Source organism: Equus asinus, chromosome 28 (assembly GCF_041296235.1).
Source record: "Equus asinus isolate D_3611 breed Donkey chromosome 28, EquAss-T2T_v2, whole genome shotgun sequence".
In the NCBI taxonomy this organism is placed as follows: Eukaryota; Metazoa; Chordata; class Mammalia; order Perissodactyla; family Equidae; genus Equus; species Equus asinus.
In genome coordinates, this window is record NC_091817.1 from 22,288,671 (window position 1) to 22,312,462 (window position 23,792).

Consider the following 23,792-nt stretch of genomic DNA (forward strand, 5'->3'; position numbering starts at 1 on the left):
TTCAAAGCGTGTGCTCCTAACCTCCCACCACATCTTCAGATTCTTTCCCCGGCAAGTGGCCGCCCGTAATCAATGGTGATGGCAACATGGCTCTGAATTTAGATCCGTGCGTAACTTTCCTTCCAAAAAACCCCTTGCCCTTGCCCTTTTTACCTCCAGTCACCAGACTTAGCAGGCGTCCACGTGTGGCCCACGTCCGATGAAGGCTGGGTTTCAGGTTTGCTTCTGGCTCCAGGGAGGGTCCCGGGTTGCCACACCCAGACCTCTGGCTGATGGCCAGTGAGCCGACTGGGACTCTATGTCCAGCTCACTCTCCACAGTCTCCAGAGCACTCAGCAATGGCAGCTGCCACACAGGGCACTGAGGTGACTACTCACACGAGGCCTTGGAATGACAGGCCCCTTCCGCTTGGAGACGCCTAACAATTACAGGACCTGCTGGGAAGGTGTGCTGAATGGATGGCGCTTGGTTTCCCGAAAGGCACAGAGGATCAAGGGGCTGGAGCAAAGGCAGCGCCAGTAAGGATGTCTTTCAAAAGTCAACAGCGAAACCACAGAGTGCTCCAAAAAGAGTGCTGTGTCCCAGACCTCAGGACACTGGAGCTGAAAATGGGGTGAACTCATGTAGGAATAACCAAGATTTGCATTCTCCGTGCTGCCAGCATTTAGCCACAGAAATATCCCTTCCTTCTTTTTCTGCTGATAGCATCATCACTGTGCTCAAGATCTTTATCGGCTCCCCACCGCCCACTGAGCCAAGTGCAAGTCCAGGTTCTTCAGTTACCAGCTATATGAACTTGGGCAAGACCCTCAACCTCCTGTGACCACAGTTTCTTCATCGATAATCTGGAGATAAACATAGTACCTGCTCCCTGTGGCCGATTAATGACAATGTGACTTTGCCACAGCTCCCATCGAGGGGGGCCAATTGCCCACTCCTTGAATCTGGGCTGGTCAAACGGAATAGTGACGGTGTGCCCATTCCAAACCTAGAGCTCAGAGGCTCTGCACACTCCCATGTCTCTCTCAGAATCCTGCCATGTGACTGTGACCAAGCCTAAGCTAGGCTGCTAAAACTGAACAGAGGCTGTCCAGCTCAGGCCACCTTAGACCAGCCACGCCCAAGCTAACCCGTGAGTTGAACACAGATATACGAGCAAGCCTGCAACCAGCTGAGCTCGGGCTAGATCTGCAGAACCAATCTAGGTCATGATAAAGAATAAATGATTGTTATTTTCAGCGATTAAGTTTTGGAAGAGTTTGTTACACAGTGATGGCTAACTGATACACTTACTTCATAGAGATGTTATGATTATCAACGAGGTGATGTATCTAACGTGCTTAGCGCAGAGATTGGAACAGCCAACGTGCTCAAAAAATACCAATCAGTAACAGTAATAGTACTAAGAATAGCAGCAACTAATAGTAGCAGCAACTGTAAACTTCGTATCATGATGCCCAGTGTATCTTGTTGATCTTATGTGCGCTGCCTGGGTTTAAGGCAGACTGAGCTGCTCTCACACAGACTCTGCACTTCCCACACCTTAAACTTGGCTATACTTCCCTCCCACCTGGAATATTCCTTGCTGCATGTGCACGTCCCAAATCATCTCTGACCTTGAAACCTTAAGCTCCAAGAAACTTTCAGTGATGACCATCAACAGAATCAATTTCCCATTTCCCTTTGTATCCATAGCACTTTGGTGATTTTCCACAGCATTATCCTTTGTCTTGCTTTGGAGTTAATTATGTCTGTCTCTCTAGCATGACCTCAGGCTTTCTGAAGGCAAATCAGGGGACATGTCCATTTCTCTTCTTCCCCAGTGGACCCAGCACAGTGCCTAAATCAGGAGTGGTAAAATTAAAAATGTGAGGTGTGGGCTGGCCTGGTGGTGTAGTGGTTAAGTTCACAAGCTCTGCTTTGGAAGCTCAGGGTTTGCGAGTTCGGATCCAGACTGTGGACCTGCACACCGCTCATCAAGCCATGCTGCAGCAGCATCCCATATACAAAATAGAGTAAGACTGGCACAGATATTAGCTCAGCAACAATTTTCCTCCAGCAAAAAGAAGAGGATTGGCAACAGATGTTAGCTCAGGGCCAATCTACCTCACCAAAAAAATGTGAGGTGCAAGTCAGCTCCAGTCAGTGGGTAGTCTTCCTGGGGAGCTACGTGGGAAAGGATTGTGAGGCTGTGTGCAGCTCCACTAGCCGCGTCTCTCACAGGCAGAGAATGGGGAAGGGGCGCCGTCAGAGCAGGCACTCAAATGTCTGCTAATTGCATCCAGTTTTAAAACTCCGTATGTGACACAAAAAAATATGATACAATTCTACATTTCTGTAGCCTGTCTGTTTGTTATCTCATCTTATCCTCGTGATAACCCTGTACCCTGTATTTATTGCTCTCCACTTTACAGAAGAGGTTAAATGGCTTGGCTGAAATCACACAGCTAACAAGAGGCAGCACCCAAATTTGAGAATAGGTCACTTGCCTCTAAACTCAAGGCTGCTTTTACTGTGAGCTATGAATTGTCCTAATTGACATCATAGCCCTGATTTTCATACATCGTGGAAATTCACTAAAATTACATAAATTTGAATCTTTATTTAAAACACAGGAAAGTACAACAAAGGCAAAAGCACACACACATATGTGCAGGCATACACATAACAGAGAGACATAAAACCAAAGGACTCACTTTCATCCTTCTCTGCTATAATTCTCAATGTGGGCAAGTGGGCATGCACCATCATTATTGCTATAATAGCATCAGAAGGTCATAATTTAATGACCAATTTACTTAGTACAAAATGAAGACCATATTTCCAGTAAAGTAGACTTGGCTGGGGAATACAGGTGTTCTGGTAAATCCAATTTTCTGGTTAATAAAAAGTGTCTACATGGAATATTATGCAGTAGTGAGAAACAATGAACCAGATGTGCACAGAACCATGTGGATAGGTCACAAAAATGGAATGCTTCATGAGAAAAGTAGGAAAGAGAGCAAAATTTTCAGTACAATCCAATAACCATAAAGTAAGCCCCCACACACAAAACCACATTACACATTTCACATAAATCACTCACATCCTTACACAGGAAGGGGAGTAGAAATGGGTTCATGAGACAAAGGAGCAAATAAAGTTATTAAGAAGGATCCTCACTCTGACAATGATCATTGTTGGCTAAGAATTGAAAAATAGGAGTCACATAATTTTACGACGGAGGTCCAGATTGTTTTAATTAAAAAATAATTAAATTAAATGAAAATTTCTGCATAAACTAAAAGTAGATTCAAAATAGTCAGATACCTCAAATACCATCAAAATTGCTTTGCCCCTAAAAGTGCTTCACTGTGGAAAGTGATTTTCTCTGCCTGCCGTTCCATAAATATGTGTGAAGCACTTCCTATGGCCCTGGTGTTGGGAGTACAGAATAATCTAGAATCTCGGCCCTCAAGGAACTTAAGAACTGCTAATATTTGCTTAGCATCTATTACATGCTAAGCTCTGCCCAAAGTATGTTACGTGTATTATAATTAATTCTCACAACATGATAGCAATTATTATCCCCTTTTTAAAGATAAGGAACCTCAGGCTAACAGAGTTCTAGAATTTTACCCAAACACACAGCCAGAAAGCGGCAGAGCTTGAATTCAGACTGAATCCACGAAGCCCAAGCTCTTTCCATGGAGTCACGCTGTGTGCAGTCTGGTACTGGGGCAGCGTGGGCTGCAGATATAAACACATGCCCTCGTCTCACAGCATCTCAGTGTGATTATTAGAAACATCGTGTGGATTGTGAGCTCCCTGAGGGACCAGGTCAGTTCTCCTTCATCCCTCAGCATGATGCGTAACTTCACAATCTTGTCAAAAGAAAAAAGTAACTAAAACACTAAGAATAGATGGGCTATTGCTGGCTGAACTTTCTGCTTAATACCTTTTGAAATAAAGCAAATTTTATTGTAGTTATCCTTTTATATAGAGACTAGGACATTGCATAGACAACCACCGATACAGGCACTTAATTGATGTCACATGATACAATACCAGCATGGTTCTCACCCAATGTCCAGAGTTGAAGACTATCTAGGTTCTTCTTTTTAAATAGGATGGTTTGAATCTAGTGACTACATCCAGCTTCTGAATCACCATCATCATCACCATCATCACCGTGGCCATCACACTGGTACCATTATTACCATCACCACTGCCAACATTCATCACGCATATTCTGTGTGGCAAACCCTGAGCTAAGCATTTTACATGCATCATCTCATTTAACAACCTGATGAGCTACTGCTAGTATTTACCCTGTTTTTACAGGTAAACAAAATAAGACTCAGAGAAGTTGTTACTTGCCCAAGACCACATAGGTAGTAAGCAATACGCTAGTATATAGTTAGGATAGGTTAGAATTCACTGCAGTAACAAACATCTCCCAAATCTCAACGGTTTAATCTATGCAAAGTTTGCTACAGATCTGAGAATCTTAAAACCAACCATCCTCCATGCAGTGACTCAGAGATCCAGTGGCCTCACCATGTCAACAGGAGGCCGGCACATTTGCAGACATGAGGGAAGAGGATGATGGGCATCTCGTACAGAGACTTCTCATTGCCTCAGGCTGGAAGTGACTCACATTACTTGTATTTCTGTGGCCCAAACTGGTAAAACGGCTCTGTCTAACTGCAAGGAGGCTTGGAAGTGCCGTCTCCAATATACCCAGGAAGGAAAGGAGACGTGTATATAGGTGAGCAGTAGAAATATCCACCACAAATAGGGACTGTGAAGGCCTCTTGGTCCCTGGAGAGGCCAGCATCCTCCAGGAATGTTAGATTTGGCTTCTTGAACACTTCCAGGTGGGTGGGGAGGATTACCGTGGGCTGTGCCTTGACCCTGTGCTCAGACCCTTACAAGACCACGTGCTTGCATTATCATTCAACCCTCAAGAGACAGGCACTATTGTCCCCATTTTACAGATGAGGAAACTGAGGCTCAGAGAGGCTAGGTGACTTTCCCAAGCCAGAGCAGGGACGCAGAGCAATGGTGTTCTACCTCTAAAACCAAACTCCAGCAAGATCACCCCTTTATTCATTTGTTACTTTACAAAATGCTTCCAAGAGTGTTTCGGAGTTTGCATTCATGACAGTAGTGTGAGGTGGGTAGGAACAGCCCCGTCTCACAGGTGAGGATGCTGGGGTGCAGCAGGGTTAGGCACATCACCCAGGAGGCCGTGGAGCCACGTCCATCCATGGGCAGAGAGGAGATATCCTCAAGGCAAAGAGCTCCAGGCCTGGGAGAATGAAAGGTGGTAGGCCCCCCGCCTCATCCTGGCTGCCCAACCTATGGGGGGAGACAAGGCAAGAGAAATTCCAACCCTTACAGAGTTCATGCTCTTAAACACTTATAAAAGCTTTAAGATCCAGACAAAATCCAGACCTAAGTGCAAAGGTTACTGGAGTTGGGATTTTATTGCCAGATGTAAATCCATCTTCTCTAAGACCTGCTCCAGGTCCCTTGTGCCTCACTTGAAATATTTCATGTATGCTGAATGTATTTGTTGGCTCCCTGTTGCCTTCGTAAATTATGAAGTCCGAATTTCTCAGGGCCTGGATCCAGCAGCAGTAGCTCTGACTGTCCCGCTCCAGGCCCTGGGTGGAGGACAGCTTCGCTTCATTCCTGGGGAGTGCCCTGATTTACTCTTTCCGAGGATTCACAAATCATGACCCACCATTTTGGACTGGCAAGGGTGGTTGGCTTGCTCCCCAACCCTCAGTGCCCAAGTCTGGGACATCGCCCTCACCATTCTGTGGCAGTAGCTGATTGGTCCAGCCACAAAGGTACTAGACCAAAAATGGACCAATCAGACTCTGTCTCTCAGGAATATGACACTTATTAAAAGGGATATAGCTATTAGATGCTGAGATTCATTAACTGGCAGTCTCCTGGAAGGAAAGTCCCCAGGCCTCTTGCTGAGATCTCTGGATGTGGCTCCCCAAGGTGGGACATCTAACTCACCCTTTCATCCTACTGGTTTTTTACCTTTTTGTTCCATTTAACTGAGCCAGGGTCCATCTGTTGCAGCAACCAAAAGAATCTTGACTAATATCTGTCTTAACCCACCCACCCTCAAAAGAGACACATCATCTTCAGCCTTCCCACTGCCCCTGACCTACTTTTCTGTATTTCTCATCAAAACTTAGCAACTTAACGTTCTTTTGGAGCCCCCACAGAATGTACAGCTGAGTGGGCGGGACAGGGAAGAAGCTGGGAATGTGTGCCTGGGCAAGGGTTAGACTTCTAGAATATGGTACATGTCATCAGCATCGTTATGCGTGACACAACTAGAACCCAGGACCACTAATCAGAGACTCTGTGGAACCCAAGACCCTTTTAAGTCTGCCACCGACCACCTTCTCTGGCCCCATCCCATCCATTCCTTCCCATCTGTGCTACTATTCTGATCCCCAAATATCTCATCCCGTGGCTGTGTGTGTGCCAGTTCCTCTCTTACCTGGAATGCCTCCTCCTCCTTCTCTCATTAAAAACCCAACTTGTCTGTCACAGCCAGATTGTTTCTTGGTCTTCCGCAATAGCTATAAGGCATGACTAATTAAAATTAGTTATCCCCATTGACCTTTATGCTTATTCTCCCTCGTTGCACTTAACATGTTGTGTTAATATTATCTGATTTATTTCATGTCTGTGCCCCCATTGGTCTTGTTGTAATTTAAATACAACTTCCTTCATGGTATTCATGCCACCAAATCAGCTATCATGCGTCTCTGTACAAAGAGCACTTCTGGGTTTTTTTCCTCTTTTTTTAATCCTTCCTAAAACAAGAGATGCAGCCTCACAGGAGAAAAGTCTGCAAAGATCCAGTTCTTAAATGTTGAAGTAGAGTGTATCGTCAATGCTGCCCGGTGAGCGTGCTCATCCCTGCATATAACTAAAGGGGAAAGTGTGCAGGGTGGCGTGAGAGAGAGTGGGAGACAGGGAGCTGTGTAAGGGAAGGCTAGCAAGGAAGAAAAGAAGGCCAGTCTCAGCAGATTCTCCTTTTGCAGTTAGCCAGCTTCTGTGTGGGCACGAATCCTTTTAGAACATGGTCCTCCATCAAGAACGCTCATCAAAATGTTCCATGGCTGTTAGAAAAAATTGATCTCCTCCATACTGAAGAATACTACACGGGTGTCAAAAAGGAGGAATATCTGTGTGCCTGTTGGAAAGATGTACAAGTAGGTTGTTAAATGAATAGAATGATACTCATTGTATGTAAAACTAAAACACTTCTGGGTGGTTACAATGTACCAGGGACAGTTCTGTGTGCTTTACACAGTAAAGAAAAAACCTGCATGGTAGACTCATTCTCCCATTTACTGATGGGGAAATTGAAAAACAGGGACTAAGGAATTTGTTCACGATAACATGGCTAGTAAGTGGTGGAGCCACTATATGGGCTCTGTATACCAGGCTGTACTATATAGGTTGCCTATAGACTATGCTGTACTATATGGGCTGCCTACATCCAGACTCTCAACCACCATGCTAATCTGTCATTAATTGTGTGTGTGTGTGTGTGTGTGTATAACAAGAGAAATTGTGTATATACTGATATGGCTGATATTAACATAGAGAATTTCTGGAAGGCAGCCAAGAAACTGTTAGGAGTCCCTGCCTCTGGAGACCAAGGATGAAATAATCAGCTGACTTATTTGTCTCTTTGCACCCCCACTACACTGGCTCAGGAATTCGTTCAGCCGTATGTAATAGGAAACCCAATTAACAGACTTAAACAAAACCAGTTTCTTCATCTGACACAACCAAAAGTCCAGAGAGTGGGTTCCTGGCTCCCTGAAGACAGGCTACTTTTGTGCGATTATCTTGGCCTTATGCTCACAGCATGTCCCCTTCCTTGCTTTATTTTCCACCCACAGCACTTATCTTCATCTCTCTGTCTCACCTGTGTACATCATCTACTGTGCGTCTTCCGCTCTGGAATGGCAGCTCTGGGAGGATGGGCACCTGGTTTTGTTCACAGCTGTGTCCCAGCACCTTGGAATTCTACCTGGTACAGAATAGGTACTCAATAAGCATTTGTTGAACTAATGAAGGAATGAATGCTACAGCTTCAGTCATCATGGCCACGTACAAGACTCAGAAGAGAGGGGAGCTGCCACCATTGCCTCCGTTCTGTTTTATCAGGAAAACAAATGCTTTCCCCAAGGCCTCCACACAGATTTCCTCTAAGTCATATTAGCCAGAAGTGGTTCACATGGCCTGCTCCCCTTCCCCCAGAAAAAGATGCTTAGAAAGCCAGGAGCAAGTAACCATGAAATCCCGTGGAGACCCCAGACAACATCAAGATGTGCTTCACCAGGAAGAAGCAGGGAGTGGGTATCAATTAGACAACCAAGCATCTCTCCCACAGGTAGTCGGGCTTTTTATCACGGGCGTTGTCTATTCTTATTTTATGTTTTTCTTGAACACAGATGTCTGAGCCCCACTGAGTATCTGAGCAAGCAGATGTAGGCTTGTTCAGAATCTCAGAGGGTGAGCCTGGGCATGTGTGCTTTTAAAAGATGCTCAAAAGAGTTTGACACACCATCCATGATAAAAAGAACTTCCAGAGAGTCCACACTTTTAGGTAGCAGAAGGGTTTTAGAGTCCTGGGAAAGGAACTGTGACCCGATTCCCACAAAGATGTGAGACCAATGGCCCTTTGTAGGTCACTGAACTCAAGCTCTCCATTGTGCAGATGAGTAAACTGAGGCTTGCAGAGGGGAAGCCACTTGTCCAGAGCCTCCCACGCAGTCAGTGGCAGAGCCAGGCTGGATGCCAGCGTGGTCCCCCAAACCGGTGCTGTGCTCCCTTCAGCTCTCGGCCACCATCTTCTCCATCATCAAGTGTTTACAGCCAGGGCAGACCCTCCCGTTACTCACATCTAACTTTTACAGAGAAACATCCCAGTATCAATTTTCCCTCTCTCCGTTAACTGCATAATCTAGAGTAATAAATTAGTCCCAGAGCAAAAAGATGCCCTTAATCCCCACACCGCTTTTCCATATGCCTGTGGTGTTTATAATGTAAGAGGAGCTTTAGTGGTTAATATCCACTCTCGGGCTTCCCCTTTCTCTGTGGATAAATTTATATTTCGTAATTACAGTTGCAGGTTTCTCCTCTGCTCTACCCCTGCCCTGAGCTGGAGAATGACACAGGAAATGGTTTATGTTCTCCAGTCTACACTGATGGTCTAATCCCGCTTGTGTATTTCATGCTGTCTCTGTCGAGTTCACTTTTTCCCAGCCATGAGATAGATCCTGTGCCCAATGCCCCCATCTTCGCAGTCAAAGCAGCGTGCGCCTGGGGCACACCTAGGCAGGCCCTCTGAAGGACGCCAGCTTTGGGGCAGAGGGGTTCAGAAATGCAGCAAGGAGGCCCATGCCAAGGTCCTGTTGGTGGCTTTATTACTGTTGGTTTACTGTCTCACTCTCAGCATCGTGCCTGTATGGCTGCTCTGACCACTGCAAACCCTCTTTCTCTCCTGAAGTCGTGGGTAGCGCAAAGCTGAACACCAGAAAGCAGAGGCACATGGGACTCTAAAACTGCCGGGAGCAATCCAACCGCAAAACCGAAATGAAAGAGCAAGGTGTCACCTTCCCAGAGATGGGAGAGCTCCAGGCTGCCTCTCCGAGCCTGTTTGTAACTCCAAGGGCAGCCTTGATGCTTTCTTGCAAAAGGTGCCGAAGCTCAGAAGAGGACCACGCAATTCAGAGACACAGTGGTTCCCAGGTTGCCTCAAATGCCAATCAGTTACGTGACTGGAGCCAGTGGCTTAATCTCTCTGAACCTCAGGTGTTTATCTGTGAAAAGAGGGTAAGAAAAGCTACCCTATTTAACCCCCAGAGTGACTGGGAGAACGGCAGTGAGCAAGTTAAGAATGCGTCATACAGGTAGCAGGGAATGTGGGTAGATTTGAAGGAACTGAAGCACCAATGCCCTAAAATTCCAGCCCAGCTCTGTTCCCTCCCCGACCTCCATCAACCAGAGTTTATGAGAGGTGTATTTTCCCAGTTGTGTGGACATTATATAAGGCTAGTCATCAGTCGAAGGAAAATGTGAAAAATATCAGCTGAGCATCCAAGGTGCTAGTGTCCAAGGGACAAGCCGTCTCTTTGGCTGCCCCAACTTTTCGATTTCCCTGCAGATACTTGGTATCGCCTAGACATAAAAGGGTAGGGGAAGCCAACCACGTGATAGAAAAGGAACAAAGCAGCTTGGATCCACTACATATTAGGGGAGGAGGTTATTTCTCAAAACTGCATCATCTTGGCAATTAAACATTTAATCTGAAATATGCTATTTTCCCCAAACTTTGAAGCCAGCTGCTTGAGGTCAAACCCTAGATTTTCAAGACGGCTTGATTACACTGGGCAGGTTAGGCTCTCCCAGGCTCTGACTTGTATGAAACGAAACAAATGGTATCTAATGTCCGGTAGACGTCGCAGCTGAACTGTGAACTCCACGGGGACAGAGAGATCCATTGTCTTGTTGACCATGAAGTCCCCGGTCCCTGATTCAGTGCTCCTTAATAACAGGCGATCAATAAATGCTTAGTGAAAGAATGAATGAAAGGTAATATAAAAAGGGCTTAACTTCATGTGTAGAGTCTTGTGAGCATTCAATGAACTTTAGGCCACTTTCCCAAATTGTTGTCGTGCTAGATAAGTGATTCCAGGATGACTTGAAAATATTTAACTCGTTAGAATGTAGCCTGCATGAGGGCAGGAAGCTGTTTTGTTTGGTGCTGAATCCTTGCCTCCTAGAACCATGCCCCCGGCATTTGGCAGACACTCAGTAAATGTCTGTTGAATGAAAAATATGTCTTGCTTTTCCCAGACAGGCTGTGTGCTGCTGGAGGAAGGGGCCGGCACCCTTGGATTCCGTTATATCCTCACTGGTACGTCGGACTGTGTGTGCACGAAAGATGTTCAAGCATCCACAACACACGAGGCCCACGGACTCTCAGGGGCACAACATGGTTTAGCACCACCACAATCTGTCAATCACCAACAAGTGTGATGGGGGCCATACAACAGTTTTGACTCCAAAGTAAAGGAAACATCTCTATTGTCCCTGAAACTCTTCTTTAGGATGGAATTTCAACAGAAAATTGCAATAGAAAATATTCACTGTGAAATTCCACAACTTCTGTCATTATGAAAAATGTCATGAAGGAGATTTTTCTTACAAAACGGCAACATGCAAAAGTAATCAGGGCTGGAAAACTGACAGATAGATGCAGAAAACAAGAGGAACAGATTCAATAGCGGTGGTTTTATGAATAGACTGTTCCAGCACCCCACTCATTTGTAAGACCCCCATGAGATCTTTTCACAGCAGGTTATGAATCATCTTCATGATATCTTTAAATGGATGATCAATACTATATTTCCCCATAAAATGTTTGGTTTGAAATCCGATTTTAAGTGCATTAGAGTTTTTGTGCACCGAATGGGTGAATGCCATAATAAATTGTCATCAAATATGAAAGAAATATAGCATAGATTAATTGCCCTATTTATTTATGAGTCTATAAAATACGTTGTGAAGGTCCTGGCACATTTTTGGGATACCAATTTGAACCTTTAGGAAAGTTAAAAGCATTAAAAGAGACTGCGAGGAGATTTATTATGGGACTGTTTTTAATTGCAGCCCCAAACAGACACGCGGGTATTAGGTCGGCTGTGCCCTTAATGGGCATGTCTCACGTGTTCTTTCTTTTTTCTTCCTTTAAAAATGATATACTTCCCCTATTTTTATTGATTTGTGAAGATCTGTCATAAATTACTGTGGCTAGCACGTGACATCACCAATGGTCCCAGCTTCCCTGAAGTAGTGGGCCCCAGGTGGCACAAAAAAGAGGGTTCCTGGCGGTTCTAATGCTCAGCTTCAAAAGTAAGGAGAAGCCCCAGCGAAAGAGATACTGGAGCAAGGCCCCTAACAAGACAAAAAAGAATATAGCTTGACGTTGCTCATATTTTAATTGAAACCTTAGAGTCTGCGACAGGGAAATTCTTTAGGGGAAGAATGACAAATATCACCCTATAAATGCCTGTTAGCAATGCTCAGGTTAGAGAGCTGCACGCAAAAAGGCACGGTCCCTGGCTGTAGTCGGAGCCAGCACCACCGCAGTGTCCCTTCCCATTGGCCCAGGCCAGGCTGCTGGTCCCTAAACGGGCACTCTAGACCACTCCCAGGCCCTGTCACAAAGGGGGAAAAGGACACGGCCTCTTATCCCATTGCGTCCTTATTTGTTGTCCTTTCAAGGTCTTTTTTTCTTACATGCATTTCTTCTCCAAAGACTTTGGCTTCAAAAACTGTTCCCAGGTTTTCAAAGCCATATATTTGTCGTTTACTTTAAACTTCAATTCCTTGAAAACACGTGAGATGCCTTGAGCTTATCATTAGAAAGATGTCACCATTCACAGGATAAAAATCATCAAGAATTTCTATACATAAAAACCACTCTGAAAGTGAGAACGATGCACCGAGCCCCCCAGTCTACTGACGTAAAAACAAAGATTAAAACGAAAACCCTCTTCCTGATAATAGTCACTAACGAAATTATATTAACTGTTTGCTTAAACCGGTGTAGCTAAATAGACAGATGTAATCTTGGCCAGATTTTTAAAAAAATCTTTTGGTTGCTGTATTTTGTTTATATACATATATATACATATATATATATATACATACTTAGTCACAGCTGGGGCTGCTTGCTGTTTCTCATTTTAATTAATGATCCACATCAATTTCTAAAACTCTCAAATTATTTCATAATACAGGTTGATATAAAAGCATGTGGTTGAGACCCTGAACTCATGTGCTCACAGGGGCATCTCTTTACATCTTTTCTCTGCTAAATTAAGCAGTGTCATCCCAGGGCACTAAACGTGAATTCTCTTAGTCCAGTTGGAGTTCGCATCATCTCCCAGCTGTGTCTGGCTTTATATGGGTTTGAAATTTGGGCTTGTGGAAAGGTCCAGAGTCAGGAGGTCTGGATTCTGGTCCCTCCTCTGTCGTCTACTGGGTTATGTGATCTTGGATTTGCTTCTCGCCTCTCCAACTTCTCTATTATGAGCGGTAAATAAGACAAAGCAGCGGTGTTTAGGATAGCTCCCAAGCACACGACAAGTGCAAAGGAATTTTAGGATTAACCAGCTATTCTTTTTAACCCTCAGCTCAGGTTTGTACTTTGTTTGCTGACATGCCAGGATCTCTCTGCAGTCAGTCTCATCTTTTACTTTATCCAGAAGAAGTTCATTCTTTTTTTTCTATTTGCCACCTTCCTGACAAGCGACATCAACACCCTCATCAGGGAATCACTGCCTTTTTATTTTCCCCCCTGATGCCCGTTGCTGTTGACAATACGTATTCGGGCAAGGCAGGGGCTCACTGTTCTCCATCGGATGCCGTGCGCACTACTTCCGTCAAAACAATTAGTGTTCATTTCGGCTTTACTCGGGGAGACCTGCAGTGACTGATCAGTATAAATTATAGATGCAACTGTCCAGATGCACTTGCTCGTCCATGCATAGACTGGAGGAAATTTCCTTCTTCTCCGCTTAAAAACAGTCACTAAAAGATCCCATATTTAAAAAATATAATTTAGCACATTTTCATCTATGTTATTATGCCCACAGACTCACACATTCTATCTGTGATTTGAGGCACTTCAAGTTAATTTGAGGGAATTTCTGGGTTGTTATGCACCCCCTGTAAAATCTACTGTCTTTATAAATCCCTGGGAAATGGTGGATATTTAATCCAAAACAGTGCAATATGATTTGTTTCCCTTTTTTTTGGTGGTATCTGAATTCAAATTTATTGTCAAAGACACATCCTTTACTGTGCCCACTCAGAACCTTCAGTGTATTCAAAGCAAAGCAACAGGAACTTCAAATAAACAGTGTGGATTAGTACTCTCTCTGCTCCAAAAAAGCCTTTGACTGTTTATTTTGTTTCATATTTGTTTTAATGAGCAGCTAGAGGAAATATCAGGGCATGTTGCCTAATACAACAAAAGAATCTGCATCATTTGTTTAAAATTCTTTAGATGAAATGACTCCCTTCAATCTAACTGGGAGGGTCTGTATTTGACAGGGTTATTGACTTGCTTCAGTAAAATTCTACGTGTTTGCATCCACAATTGGGCATTTTTCCCGAGACCAAATTAATCAGCAGTGAACAAAGCGATGAGGACCCAGCACGGTGGAGATGGAGACGCACCCAGACATCTCAGCTGCCGAAGGGGCACCTGTCAACAGTGAGGAGGAGGCCAGCGGAGTCCGCGGCAGCATCCCCCAATCAGACTTGCCAAGAACCAGGCTTCTTCTCACCTGAGTTTTCTGCCAGACAGAGTTTGATGCAGGTTTAACCCACTGCCTTTGTTCTATTACGAGGGTCCCAAAATAATGGGAAGAGTAGATACACTTCATAAGAACCGTTTTTAGGGAACCCTACTAAATGCTCAAGGTGGTGACAATCAATTGTCAGCAGCACCCCGAGTGGGTTTCCTGTGGGTGCCACCTCTCTTGGGGAAAGACACATAAAATCAAGGTCTCCCGTGCCCGGAAATGGCAGGCTTCCCCCCCGCTGGCCAACATTGCCATCCCATAAAGCAATTTTGAAGACAATAGAAAGGTACCTTAACATAAAACCTGCTCTTTTGTTTTCTTTTTCTGTATGAGAAGAAAAAGGCTGAGGTATCTTCAGATTCCTACCCTCCCACTTACTTCCCACTGTTCATCTCTTTTCTTTTTCTTTTGAAAAATCTTGTCTCTTTTCTCTAATCCTAGCGAGCAAAGACAAGAGGTAGGCCTGCAGGCCCTGTACACACATTGACACTGCAGAGGTCTTATAAATCAGCTCAAAATCAATACATTCTATATGGTAGTTTCTCCTTTGCAACCAGATCGCCAGGGGAGACAACTAATGCTTTTCCTGCACCACCATCCCCATTTTTCTGTCATAAAAAAAAAAAAAAATTCTGCTTAGGACCCAACAGGCAATCAAAGTTGCTGAGTAAGTATTTCAACTATCTAATTTTACTACTTTACAATTGACATACCTTCCCTCTGGAAATGTTTGCAATTAATTAATTAGCAGTAATCTTCCCCAAGGGACTAATTTAATGCATTCTCTCCAATTCTTACTTAAAAAAAAATAGCTTAGATGTACGCAAGCTGCAAATGTGTGGACGGCTCCGGAGAGCATTTTGAAAAATCAAGGGCTCTATCTACGAAGGTGAATTTTTATCACTAAATCAATCTGGCGGTAACGATAATTCTTTTTCTAACGAGGGGCTTCCCGGGTTGAGCACAAGGTTTCTCCAAGGTAACGCCGCTCAGCAGCAGCCGCCAGGAAGCCTCGCTGGGCTGGTGAGTACTTAGAATGGAGCTTGTCCTCCTGTTAATAATCTCTTAGGCGGAGGAGCCTGCGGTTTGCGGCTTTTTCAAGCTCCTCGTGCTTTCTGCAGAATCCATAGAGAGAGAAAAACAAGCCAGTGATGTGTTCTAAAGAGGTCGCTGGCTTCCAGGCCTATAAGTCCCTCAGCGGGTGCCAGAGGAAAACTCTGGGATCCCAGGCCAGGGCCCCGGACCTTGCCTGGTCCCTGGGCTTCCTGCTCGCCTCCCAAGAATCCAAGGCGGAGACCCGGGTTGTTCCTAACCTCTGGGCCACGTTCTTGCGTTTCAACTAGAAAATAAAACTGGGCCCTTGGAACCACCTGATTCCTCCAGGGACGTAATGCAAGGTCCTGATAGAGCCTTTTGTAAACTGTAAAGCGCGATGACCCCGTGGGTGAAAGGCAAGGCTGTCTGAGATTTCTGGCCTGAAAACCCGAAAGCCTAGTTCCACTTAGATCCCGGCAGTATCCCTCGAAAACCTTCCCCCAACCCACTGGCGACCCCTTTTCGCCCCCGGATATGGCGGGTTGGAGGCCCTCAGCGGGGAGGCCCCAGGCCTGGAGACTGACCCTTCGGGAGTGCTGAGTCTATGGTGCTCGCAAACTGGCGGCCGCTTGTCCGGGAGCCAGGCCCAGAGGACGCAACCCCCTTCCGGGCACCAAGGAGACCCTCCGCCCATCAGTGCCCCTTTGAGGACTCCTGGGATGGGGGGGAGAGGGGGAAGGCGTTGTTCAGAGCGCTGGGCCTAGCCAGGCGTCCAGGCGGAGCGCGGGGAATGGGCCGCCCTCCCGCGCGTAGAACCGCAGCTCGCCAGCGCCACCCCTAGCGGAGAGCAGAGGCTGCAGCTCGGCTCTGGCGCCTTCCTGAGGCTCCCTCGCTCCCCCGTGGACACAGATGACGGTGCGCATGAGGCAGCCAAGCCTCGCCTTCGGAGGAGATGCCCAGGAGTCTCAGCCCGCGGTCTGCAGATGCCAGGGGTCAGACTTGGCGCGTTTCCAGGCAGTCAGGGAGGACCTGAACCTTGGCCTCGAGGGGGCGCTATTTGGCGTATCAGAGGCCCGGGAGGCTGCAGAGAAGCCCCGGGGTCAAGGCTCTGGTAAAGGTCAGGGCTTGGAGAGCCCGATTCTAGCTAGAGTCCTGGGGAGACGGGGGCGGGGAGCCAGATCCCCGAGGACAAAGACGGGGCCGGTGGGAACCACCGACGCTGCGCCGCGCCGCCCCGAGGCGCGCAGGGCCTGTGGCGGGAACAAACTTTCCCGCAGCGGAGGGGCGGGGAAGCCGGGCTGCAGGCTTCTCCCCTGAGCCTCGGCTCTCCTCCACCTGCCGGTGTGCAACCTCCGCCCAGCCGTCGCCCACCCCAGCTCCCTCCCCTCCCCCGCGCTCCTCTGTTCGCTTAGACTCCTCATCTCTCTCCGCTCCCCTCCTCCTTCTCCTTCTTGCCTTTCTCCCCCACTTTTCTCCTCTTTTTTCCTCCTGTCTCTTTTGTATTCTCTTTTCCCTCGCCGCCCGGCTTGTTTCTCTCCTCCTCCAGGCCGCAGGGGAGGAGGTAAGCGCGCTGCGCCAGGGGCCTGCGCGGCGCAGAGGGAGGCGTTTCTCTTACTTCTCCCGGGTAATTTGGAGAGATTGTATGTGCGCGCGCGCGTGAGTTTAAGGCGAAAAGGGGTAGGATCCAGCGCCAAGCAGAGAGGGTCAGGGTCTTTGACGTTCCTCACCAGCAGCACAATCTCCCGGAACAAGTGTGAGTGTGGGTGAGTGCGCGCGCACGCACGGGCTGGCTGCGCTTGGTACGCTTGGTGGCCCGGGGCCCCAGGGCCCGGGGGCCCGCCTGGCGGCCCGGGATTACCGTGACGTCACATTGAGCCTCTGGCCACCTTGGTCTGGGACACCTCGGGAGCCGCACAGCCCCGCGCCGCGCCTCACCTTGCCTCGCCACCGCGCGACTTTGGGAACCCGCATCCTCTCCCTTCCCCTGCCCATCCATGGGCCCTTCTGTCTTCCGGACCACGCGGGCCGGAGGGGCGCCTTCGGGAGCGCAGGGCTCGGCAGCCGGGCTGCCCTCGGCTCTGCCTCCAGTCGCGCCAGGCAGGCGGAGGACCCGGCGCTGGGCACCGGAGGCCGTGTAAGGAACCGAGGCGGCGCACAGCTGGAGGCTCAGAGCGGCAGGGCTGAGGCGGGAACTCGCAAGAGAAGAGGGAGACGGGCCAGGGATAGCCACCATGTCCTTCCCGCACTTTGGACACCCGTGTGGCAACGCTTCCCAGGTAAGAAGCGCCTCCATGGGGCATGGGGGCAGACTGGGTGGAGGGGGTGCCCAGTGCACGCGCCTGCCCCTGAGCGCCCTCCTCTCTAACGAGTCCCCAAGGAAGTCAGAGGGAGCAGGGACTAGGGTAATGTACCATGACCCCTCTGATATCCCCAATCCCTGGGTGAGGACGTTCCACACCCCTAGTGCAAGCTGGAAAATCGTGTGATCCGAAACTTGGGCACTCTGACCATGCGCTCAGCGAGGTGGGTGAGATCTGGGGGGTCCTCCAGACAGGCCTCCTTGCTGTACAGATATCCGAGGGGACCGGGAGGGTCTCAGACTTCCAGTTCAGAGCGCTGTGCATCTCACCACGTCTCTGTTGTTCGTTTATTGAGCTCTGTTCTTATCCTCCCCCTTGCTTGGGTCTGTCCAAGCTCTCTGCTTCTGGTTCCTTCGATTTTTCAGACCAGGGGGAGTGTTGAGCAATGACAAGGATTTCCCGGGGAAATTCTGGGAACACCCACCACTGTTCTCCAGTTTCTCTCCAGAGTGGGGAGTCTGGTCCCAACTTGACCTCTGACCCGCTTTGCGATCTTGGACAAGCCTGCTCTCTCTCTGGTCCTCATTCCCTATCTGTAAAATGGGAGTAGGAATGAAACCTTAATGATGGTCTCTATGGCCAACTTCTAGCTCTGCCTTTGTAGGATCCTATGATGGGGGCAGGGGGGTCCACGAGGAAACCGTGGAGCTTGGCTTCTGTAATTCTGAGTTCAGAACGTTACCTTGGCCCAGACCCCTGGGGCTCTGGAGCAATGGCTTAGGAGTATCTATATGGGTAGTTTGGCTGAAGTGCGTCTTCGGATAATTCCGGCCCCAGTGCTCAGCAGAATGCTCAGCACACGGTGACATTTAGTTAATGTTGAAGGAAGGAGCGATCCGGCACTTCCGCTGCCGGCTCCGGCCAGCCCGCGGCGCCGGTCTCTGACCTCCCGTGCCCCTCTCGCCCCCGTAGTTTCTGGTGTCTGCAAGTTCCAGCGCCACTTGCTGCGAATCCGCCCCGCGCTCGGTCCCAGATGTGGCCTCAGGCTCCACCCCGGCGGCCGCTCTCTGCTGCGCGTCCTACGATAGCCGGCTGCTAGGCAGTGCGCGGCCCGAGCTGGGCGCGGCCTTGGGCATCTACGGAGCCCCCTATGCGGCCGCTGCAGCCGCGCAGAGCTACCCCGGCTACCTGCCCTACAGCCCGGAGCCGCCCGCGCTGTACGGGGCGCTGGTGAGTACGCCAGGTGGAGCGTGGGTCTGTGCGCCAGAACCCACCTGGCCTGGGGACAGGAGCGCCAGCGGCGGGTGAAATCCAGTGTGACAGCGCCAGGGTAAAACTAGGAAGGACGCACAACTCCGAGGAAAGGAAATGATTAGGATTGTGTATAAGGAAAAAAACATACGTCTTTACAGCATTCTATAGTTTGCAAAACTATAAAACAGTTTAGAAAAAGTCTGTACCTCTATTCTGTGGGGTAGGCAAGTCTCAGTTTAAAGATGAGGAAATTGAGACGCAGAGGTTCAAATGCTTTACCCAAAGTCACAAAGATACAGAAGGTCAGGGAAGACCTCTGCAAGGGGAGTGAGGCAAGGAAGTTCCCCAGATGGTGGGAGGGGCTGGAGGGAGACACAAGCAGTAACAGTAATAACAGGTAATCATTAACTCCTGCTGATTCTGCACCAGGAATTCTGCCAGTGCTCTTCTTCAATAACCTATAGGAACTATTGTTATCCCCATTTTACCAAGGGGAAACTGAGGCACGGAGTGGTTAAGCAACTGGGCCCAAGCCCACACAGCCAGGGCAAGTGGTGCTTCTGATGTTTAAACCAGACTTGACTGCAGTGTCACACTCTTAGCAACTACCCGGCCCAGCCTCATCCCCAAATGTGGTCCTGAATTCTTTCTTCCTTCTTCACCAGAATCCACAGTATGAATTTAAGGAGGCTGCAGGGAACTTCACACCTGGCCTGGCCCAACCGGGAGCCTACTATCCCTATGAGCCGACTCTGGGGCAGTATCAGTATGACCGGTAAGGCGTGGGGCCCATTGGTGGCTGGCATCAGAGTCCTTCCCCCTCCCTTGTATCTGGGGGGAGGCCGAGAAGGGGACTGCATGCGGATGGAGGGGAGCAGAACCTCACTTCCGGGCCACAGACTGTCTCCTGCCTGCAGCCCCAGAACTCTGAGCCGGGTTCTCCCCTAGGTACGGAGCTGTGGAGTTGAGTGGCGCCGGGCGCCGGAAGAACGCCACCCGGGAGACCACTAGCACGCTCAAGGCCTGGCTCAACGAGCACCGCAAGAACCCCTACCCCACCAAGGGCGAGAAGATCATGCTGGCCATCATCACCAAGATGACCCTCACCCAGGTGTCCACCTGGTTCGCCAACGCGCGCCGGCGCCTCAAGAAGGAGAACAAGATGACGTGGGCGCCGAAGAACAAAGGCGCGGAGGAGAGGAAGGTGGAGGGCGGAGCAGAGGAATCGCTAGGCTGCCTGAACGGTGACACCAAAGGTACCAACGATGTTCCCCGCCGCCCTCCTCATACCATTTCCAGCCATCCTGCAGTTCCATTGGGTTTTCCCAGCCGCCCAGTGGGGTAGCTGTTACAGAGGGCATCCCTTCTCACCCTTGCACTTGCAGCCCCCGAGCATGCCTCAGGGCCTTTTCTCCTGCAGTTCCCTCTGCCTGGAATTCCCCACAGAACCGACTTCTTCTCTATTTTAGAGTGTCACCTCCAAAAAGCCTTCCCAAAAAGCCTTCCCTGGCCGCCCAAGCCAACCTGGCTTCGCAGATATTCTCAGTCATGTCAGCCTATTTTATTTCCTTTGCCATACTGCCACTGTGAGCATGGAAGGGCGTCTGTGTAGCCCCTCTAAAATGTCAGCTCCGTTAGCAAGTGTCTTATTCCCCTCTGCTTTCCCTGAAGTCCTGATACTGAATGCCTGAATGATGTCTGGCTCCTAGTTGGTACTCAGTAAATATTTGCTTAATTAACTAATACACACCAGCCGCCTGTGGGTGTTGAAATTGGGTAAAAACTGTCCCCTCGCTCTTTTACGGTAGAGAAACTGCGATCCGGTCTTAGGCACGCAAAGTGGCGGTTTCCTTGTCCTGGCGGCGCCCTGGAGAGGAGGAGTGTTCCAAGGGCTGGGGGCAGGGCTGGGGGCGGGAATTCTCTCCCAGGGGCAGGCCCCAGACCTGGGGCAAGTTTAAGAGATGGTGCGGCCAGCCTGGTGAATTACACCGAGAATACGCGGAGTGCAGGGCGCGTCTCGCTAAAAGCCTCTCAGGGATGGGCGCTCCTGAGGATTTTCCTTGGGCCTGGGGCTTTTCTCAGTCGCTCCTGATTTCCTGCAGATGTTACAGCTAGCCAGGAGGCTCGCGGGCTCCGGCTGAGTGACCTGGAAGACCTGGAGGAAGAGGAGGAGGAAGAGGAGGCGGCAGAAGAGGAGGCAGTGGCTGCAGCTACTGACAGGCTGGCCGAGTTCCCTAAGGACACGCAGTCGCTGCCAGCGCCATGCGCCGCAGCCCGAGATGGCGGGCTGGAGCGCAGGGAGTGCGGCCTGGCGGCGCCCCGCTTCTCGTTCAATGAGCCCCCGGGGTCGGGAGAAGCGGATTTCCTCCGGGCGGAGCCCGGGGGTCCCACGTTGACCATGCCCTACCCGTGCAGAGAGAAACCGCGCATCTGGTCTCTGGCGCGCACGGCGGCAGCCAGCGCGGTCGAAGGTGCCCCTCCAACCCCGCCCAGGCCGCGAAGTCCTGAGCGCCTTCTGATTCCTGGACAGCTTCCAGGCTCGGGCGCGCGACCCGCGGTCCCCAGAGACTCCGCGTGCGACGAGTCTTCTCGAGTAGCCAAAGCCTTCGGAACCCCCCCGTTTGCCCTGCAGGGCCTGCCGCTGAGCTGTGCGCCGTGCCCGCGGCGGAGGGAGCCCGCCGTGCGGTGCCAGTACCCGTCCGGAGCGGAAGGTAGTGGACCCCTAAGGGTGCCGGGAGAATCTGTGCGACAGACGTCTGCCCCCCCGGGCTGCCCAGCATCTGCACGCTCTCTCTGCCTCTGGGCATGCCCGGGTTCAGATCTGGCGCGAGACTCTCTCACAGCACTTCTTGAAACGGAAGCTTAGAGATAAACTTCTAGTTGCCCCTCGTCTTAGAGTCGAATAATATTAATAAACTCAGAGCGAGACAGTAACTTACCTAGGACCACTTAGAAGTCCTGGAAGAGATGGACAACCTAGATCTTTGCACTCCTGTCCAGTGTTCTGCCAAATGCGCCAGGTGCGCACCATCATGACCCTCTGGCACAGGGGTCCTTGTCCCCTGCCTGCCTCCCACCTGGCTCCTGCCGTGCTTGTACCGAAAGTTTGCTAGGCTGGGCAGGCACTGGGGCTTTGGGAGAAGTCTCGGGGGAAGGGCCAGACACACTTGATTTAAGGCCAGTGCTGAAGTCTAGCTTGCAGCCCTCTCTTTGGCCCACTAAAACCCCTGGGGAGCGTAGCCCAGGGTTACTGCTGTCCTGGAAGAGCACTCGCCCCCAAGAGCTCACTCCCCGGCAGGGTGTGACTGCCAGTCGGTGTGTCCTGCCCCTGGCTGGCTCTCTGGCTGTGCCTGGTAGGAGGGAATTCCACCCCACAAAGGGACATTCCCCAAGCTTTTGGCAGCCTCCAGCGATTACTGTCAGATTCTGCTCTTTGCAGTAATTTCTCTCAGGACCAGCTACAGGCTTAGAAAATTGGGCTATGCTGTTATTTGAATTTACACATAACGGGGTCCAAATGTTACCTCTGGCCAGCAAATTACCTCTCGACCTTTCGGATGAGACACCACCGACCTGCGATTTCGTAGGAATCGCCACCAAGCGGCATCCGGGTTTTAATCAACCTTTCCTCTCTCAGCAGGTTAGCGCATTGGCTGCGATTTGCGGAAGAATCTTGGAAATCCGCCCTACTTTCCAGCTCACCTCCGCACTACGAAGCCGGGAGACCTGCCAGGGGCTGGGGTTCTCACGTCGGCTGAGACAGATAGACAGACACACAGAAACCCTCCTGCCGGCCCTCCTTGCACGTGGAGCTGGGAGGGCCTGGCAGACTTGCATCTCGTCAGCTCCTGGCCAGGGGGAGGTGGCAGGGCCTCTTGGGGAAGGCCGGGGGAGAAGGCTGGGCGAGTCTGCCGGGTGCACCCACTCAGTATACCAAGTCTCCCTCCCTCCTCTGGATTCAGGGTATGCGGCCTCCCTCTCGTGCTCACCCCTGCTCCCTCACTTTGTAACTTCGGCGCTGACCTGGCCCCTAAGGACCACGTGCATCTTCTCTCCCTCCCCACTCTTTCTGTCCTTAAAAATAATCCCACGGAATCCAAGCTGTGCGTCCTATCTGTGCCAGGGGCGTTTAGAGTGGTCGGGTAGAGGGGAGGATGGGATGCGGCCAGGGGTGCTGGGGACAGGGCAGCGTGGGCTGCAGACCTCAGTGCGTTTTCTGAGGGAGAGAAACTCACGAGGGAAGCGCTGGGGCCGTGGCGCCCCCTCTTCGCCCACCGAGCCCTGCGGGTGACCGGCGCGCCGAGCCTGCGTGACGCCGGGCTGACGCGTATGCATTGGAGGTGGGGGGAGCTGTCAGGACATTTGTCTGGAAGCTGCATTTGTTTCCGGGTTCATACTTGGGTTTTAAGTTTACCGGGAAGAGGGGCGATAGGGAGAATCCTGGCCGTCCCTTGGCACGCGCCGGGATCCCCGCGCTCCTCCGGTTGGAAGGAACGGTGAAGTCTCACAGCTTGCCGGTGGATACGGGGAGGCGAGACGGGGCATTCTTTCCGTTTAATCGAGTGTCAGCAAACACTTCCGGTACAGGCCAACCAATGGGAGCTGACGGGCGGGGAAGGGGGCTTTGTCCCCCTGGCGAGCAGCGTCGAGAGAAGGGCTGCGGGGTGAGAGGTTCAAGATGCCGCCGGCAACGGCTCAGTTCGCGCCCCCGGCCTAGTGGCTTCGGCCTTAGCCAGCAGTAGAGCTCGCCGCTCTCACAAGGAGAGGGAGGTGAACCCGGGACAGG

General features: G+C 50.1%; 1 protein-coding gene and 1 long non-coding RNA gene across 3 annotated transcripts; one reads left to right on the forward strand and one right to left on the reverse strand.

The window, feature by feature from the left end:
* Positions 1-6,825: 6,825 nt before the first annotated feature.
* LOC123281790 (uncharacterized) lies at positions 6,826-23,350 on the reverse strand. Its single transcript, XR_006521509.2, has 3 exons — positions 23,242-23,350; positions 7,961-8,065; positions 6,826-7,216 (listed from the first exon to the last, which is right to left on the reverse strand). It is a non-coding gene; the product is annotated as an uncharacterized lncRNA (long non-coding RNA).
* On the forward strand, positions 16,354-23,104 carry IRX6 (iroquois homeobox 6). Of its 2 annotated transcripts, none has more exons than XM_044761597.2 (6): positions 16,354-17,728; positions 18,725-18,982; positions 19,672-19,781; positions 19,955-20,262; positions 21,109-21,717; positions 22,647-23,104. In XM_044761597.2, exons 1-6 carry the CDS (start codon positions 17,684-17,686, stop codon positions 22,649-22,651), a joined length of 1,335 nt encoding a protein of 444 aa, XP_044617532.1. In that variant the 5' UTR covers positions 16,354-17,683; the 3' UTR covers positions 22,652-23,104. The 2 variants fall into 2 exon arrangements, with proteins under 2 accessions (XP_044617532.1, XP_014683214.1); XM_014827728.3 differs by having other exon boundaries at positions 16,412-17,728; positions 22,644-23,104.
* Positions 23,351-23,792: the final 442 nt, after the last annotated feature.

Bases quoted from the DNA above. Each gene is read 5' to 3' on its own strand.
- IRX6 (XM_014827728.3), top strand. From the start codon at position 17,684: ATGTCCTTCCCGCACTTTGGACACCCGTGTGGCAACGCTTCCCAG. The intron at 17,729-18,724 runs GTAAGAAGCGCC...TCGCCCCCGTAG, and splicing joins CGTGTGGCAACGCTTCCCAG to TTTCTGGTGTCTGCAAGTTC. The intron at 19,782-19,954 runs GTAAGGCGTGGG...GTTCTCCCCTAG, and splicing joins GGGCAGTATCAGTATGACCG to GTACGGAGCTGTGGAGTTGA.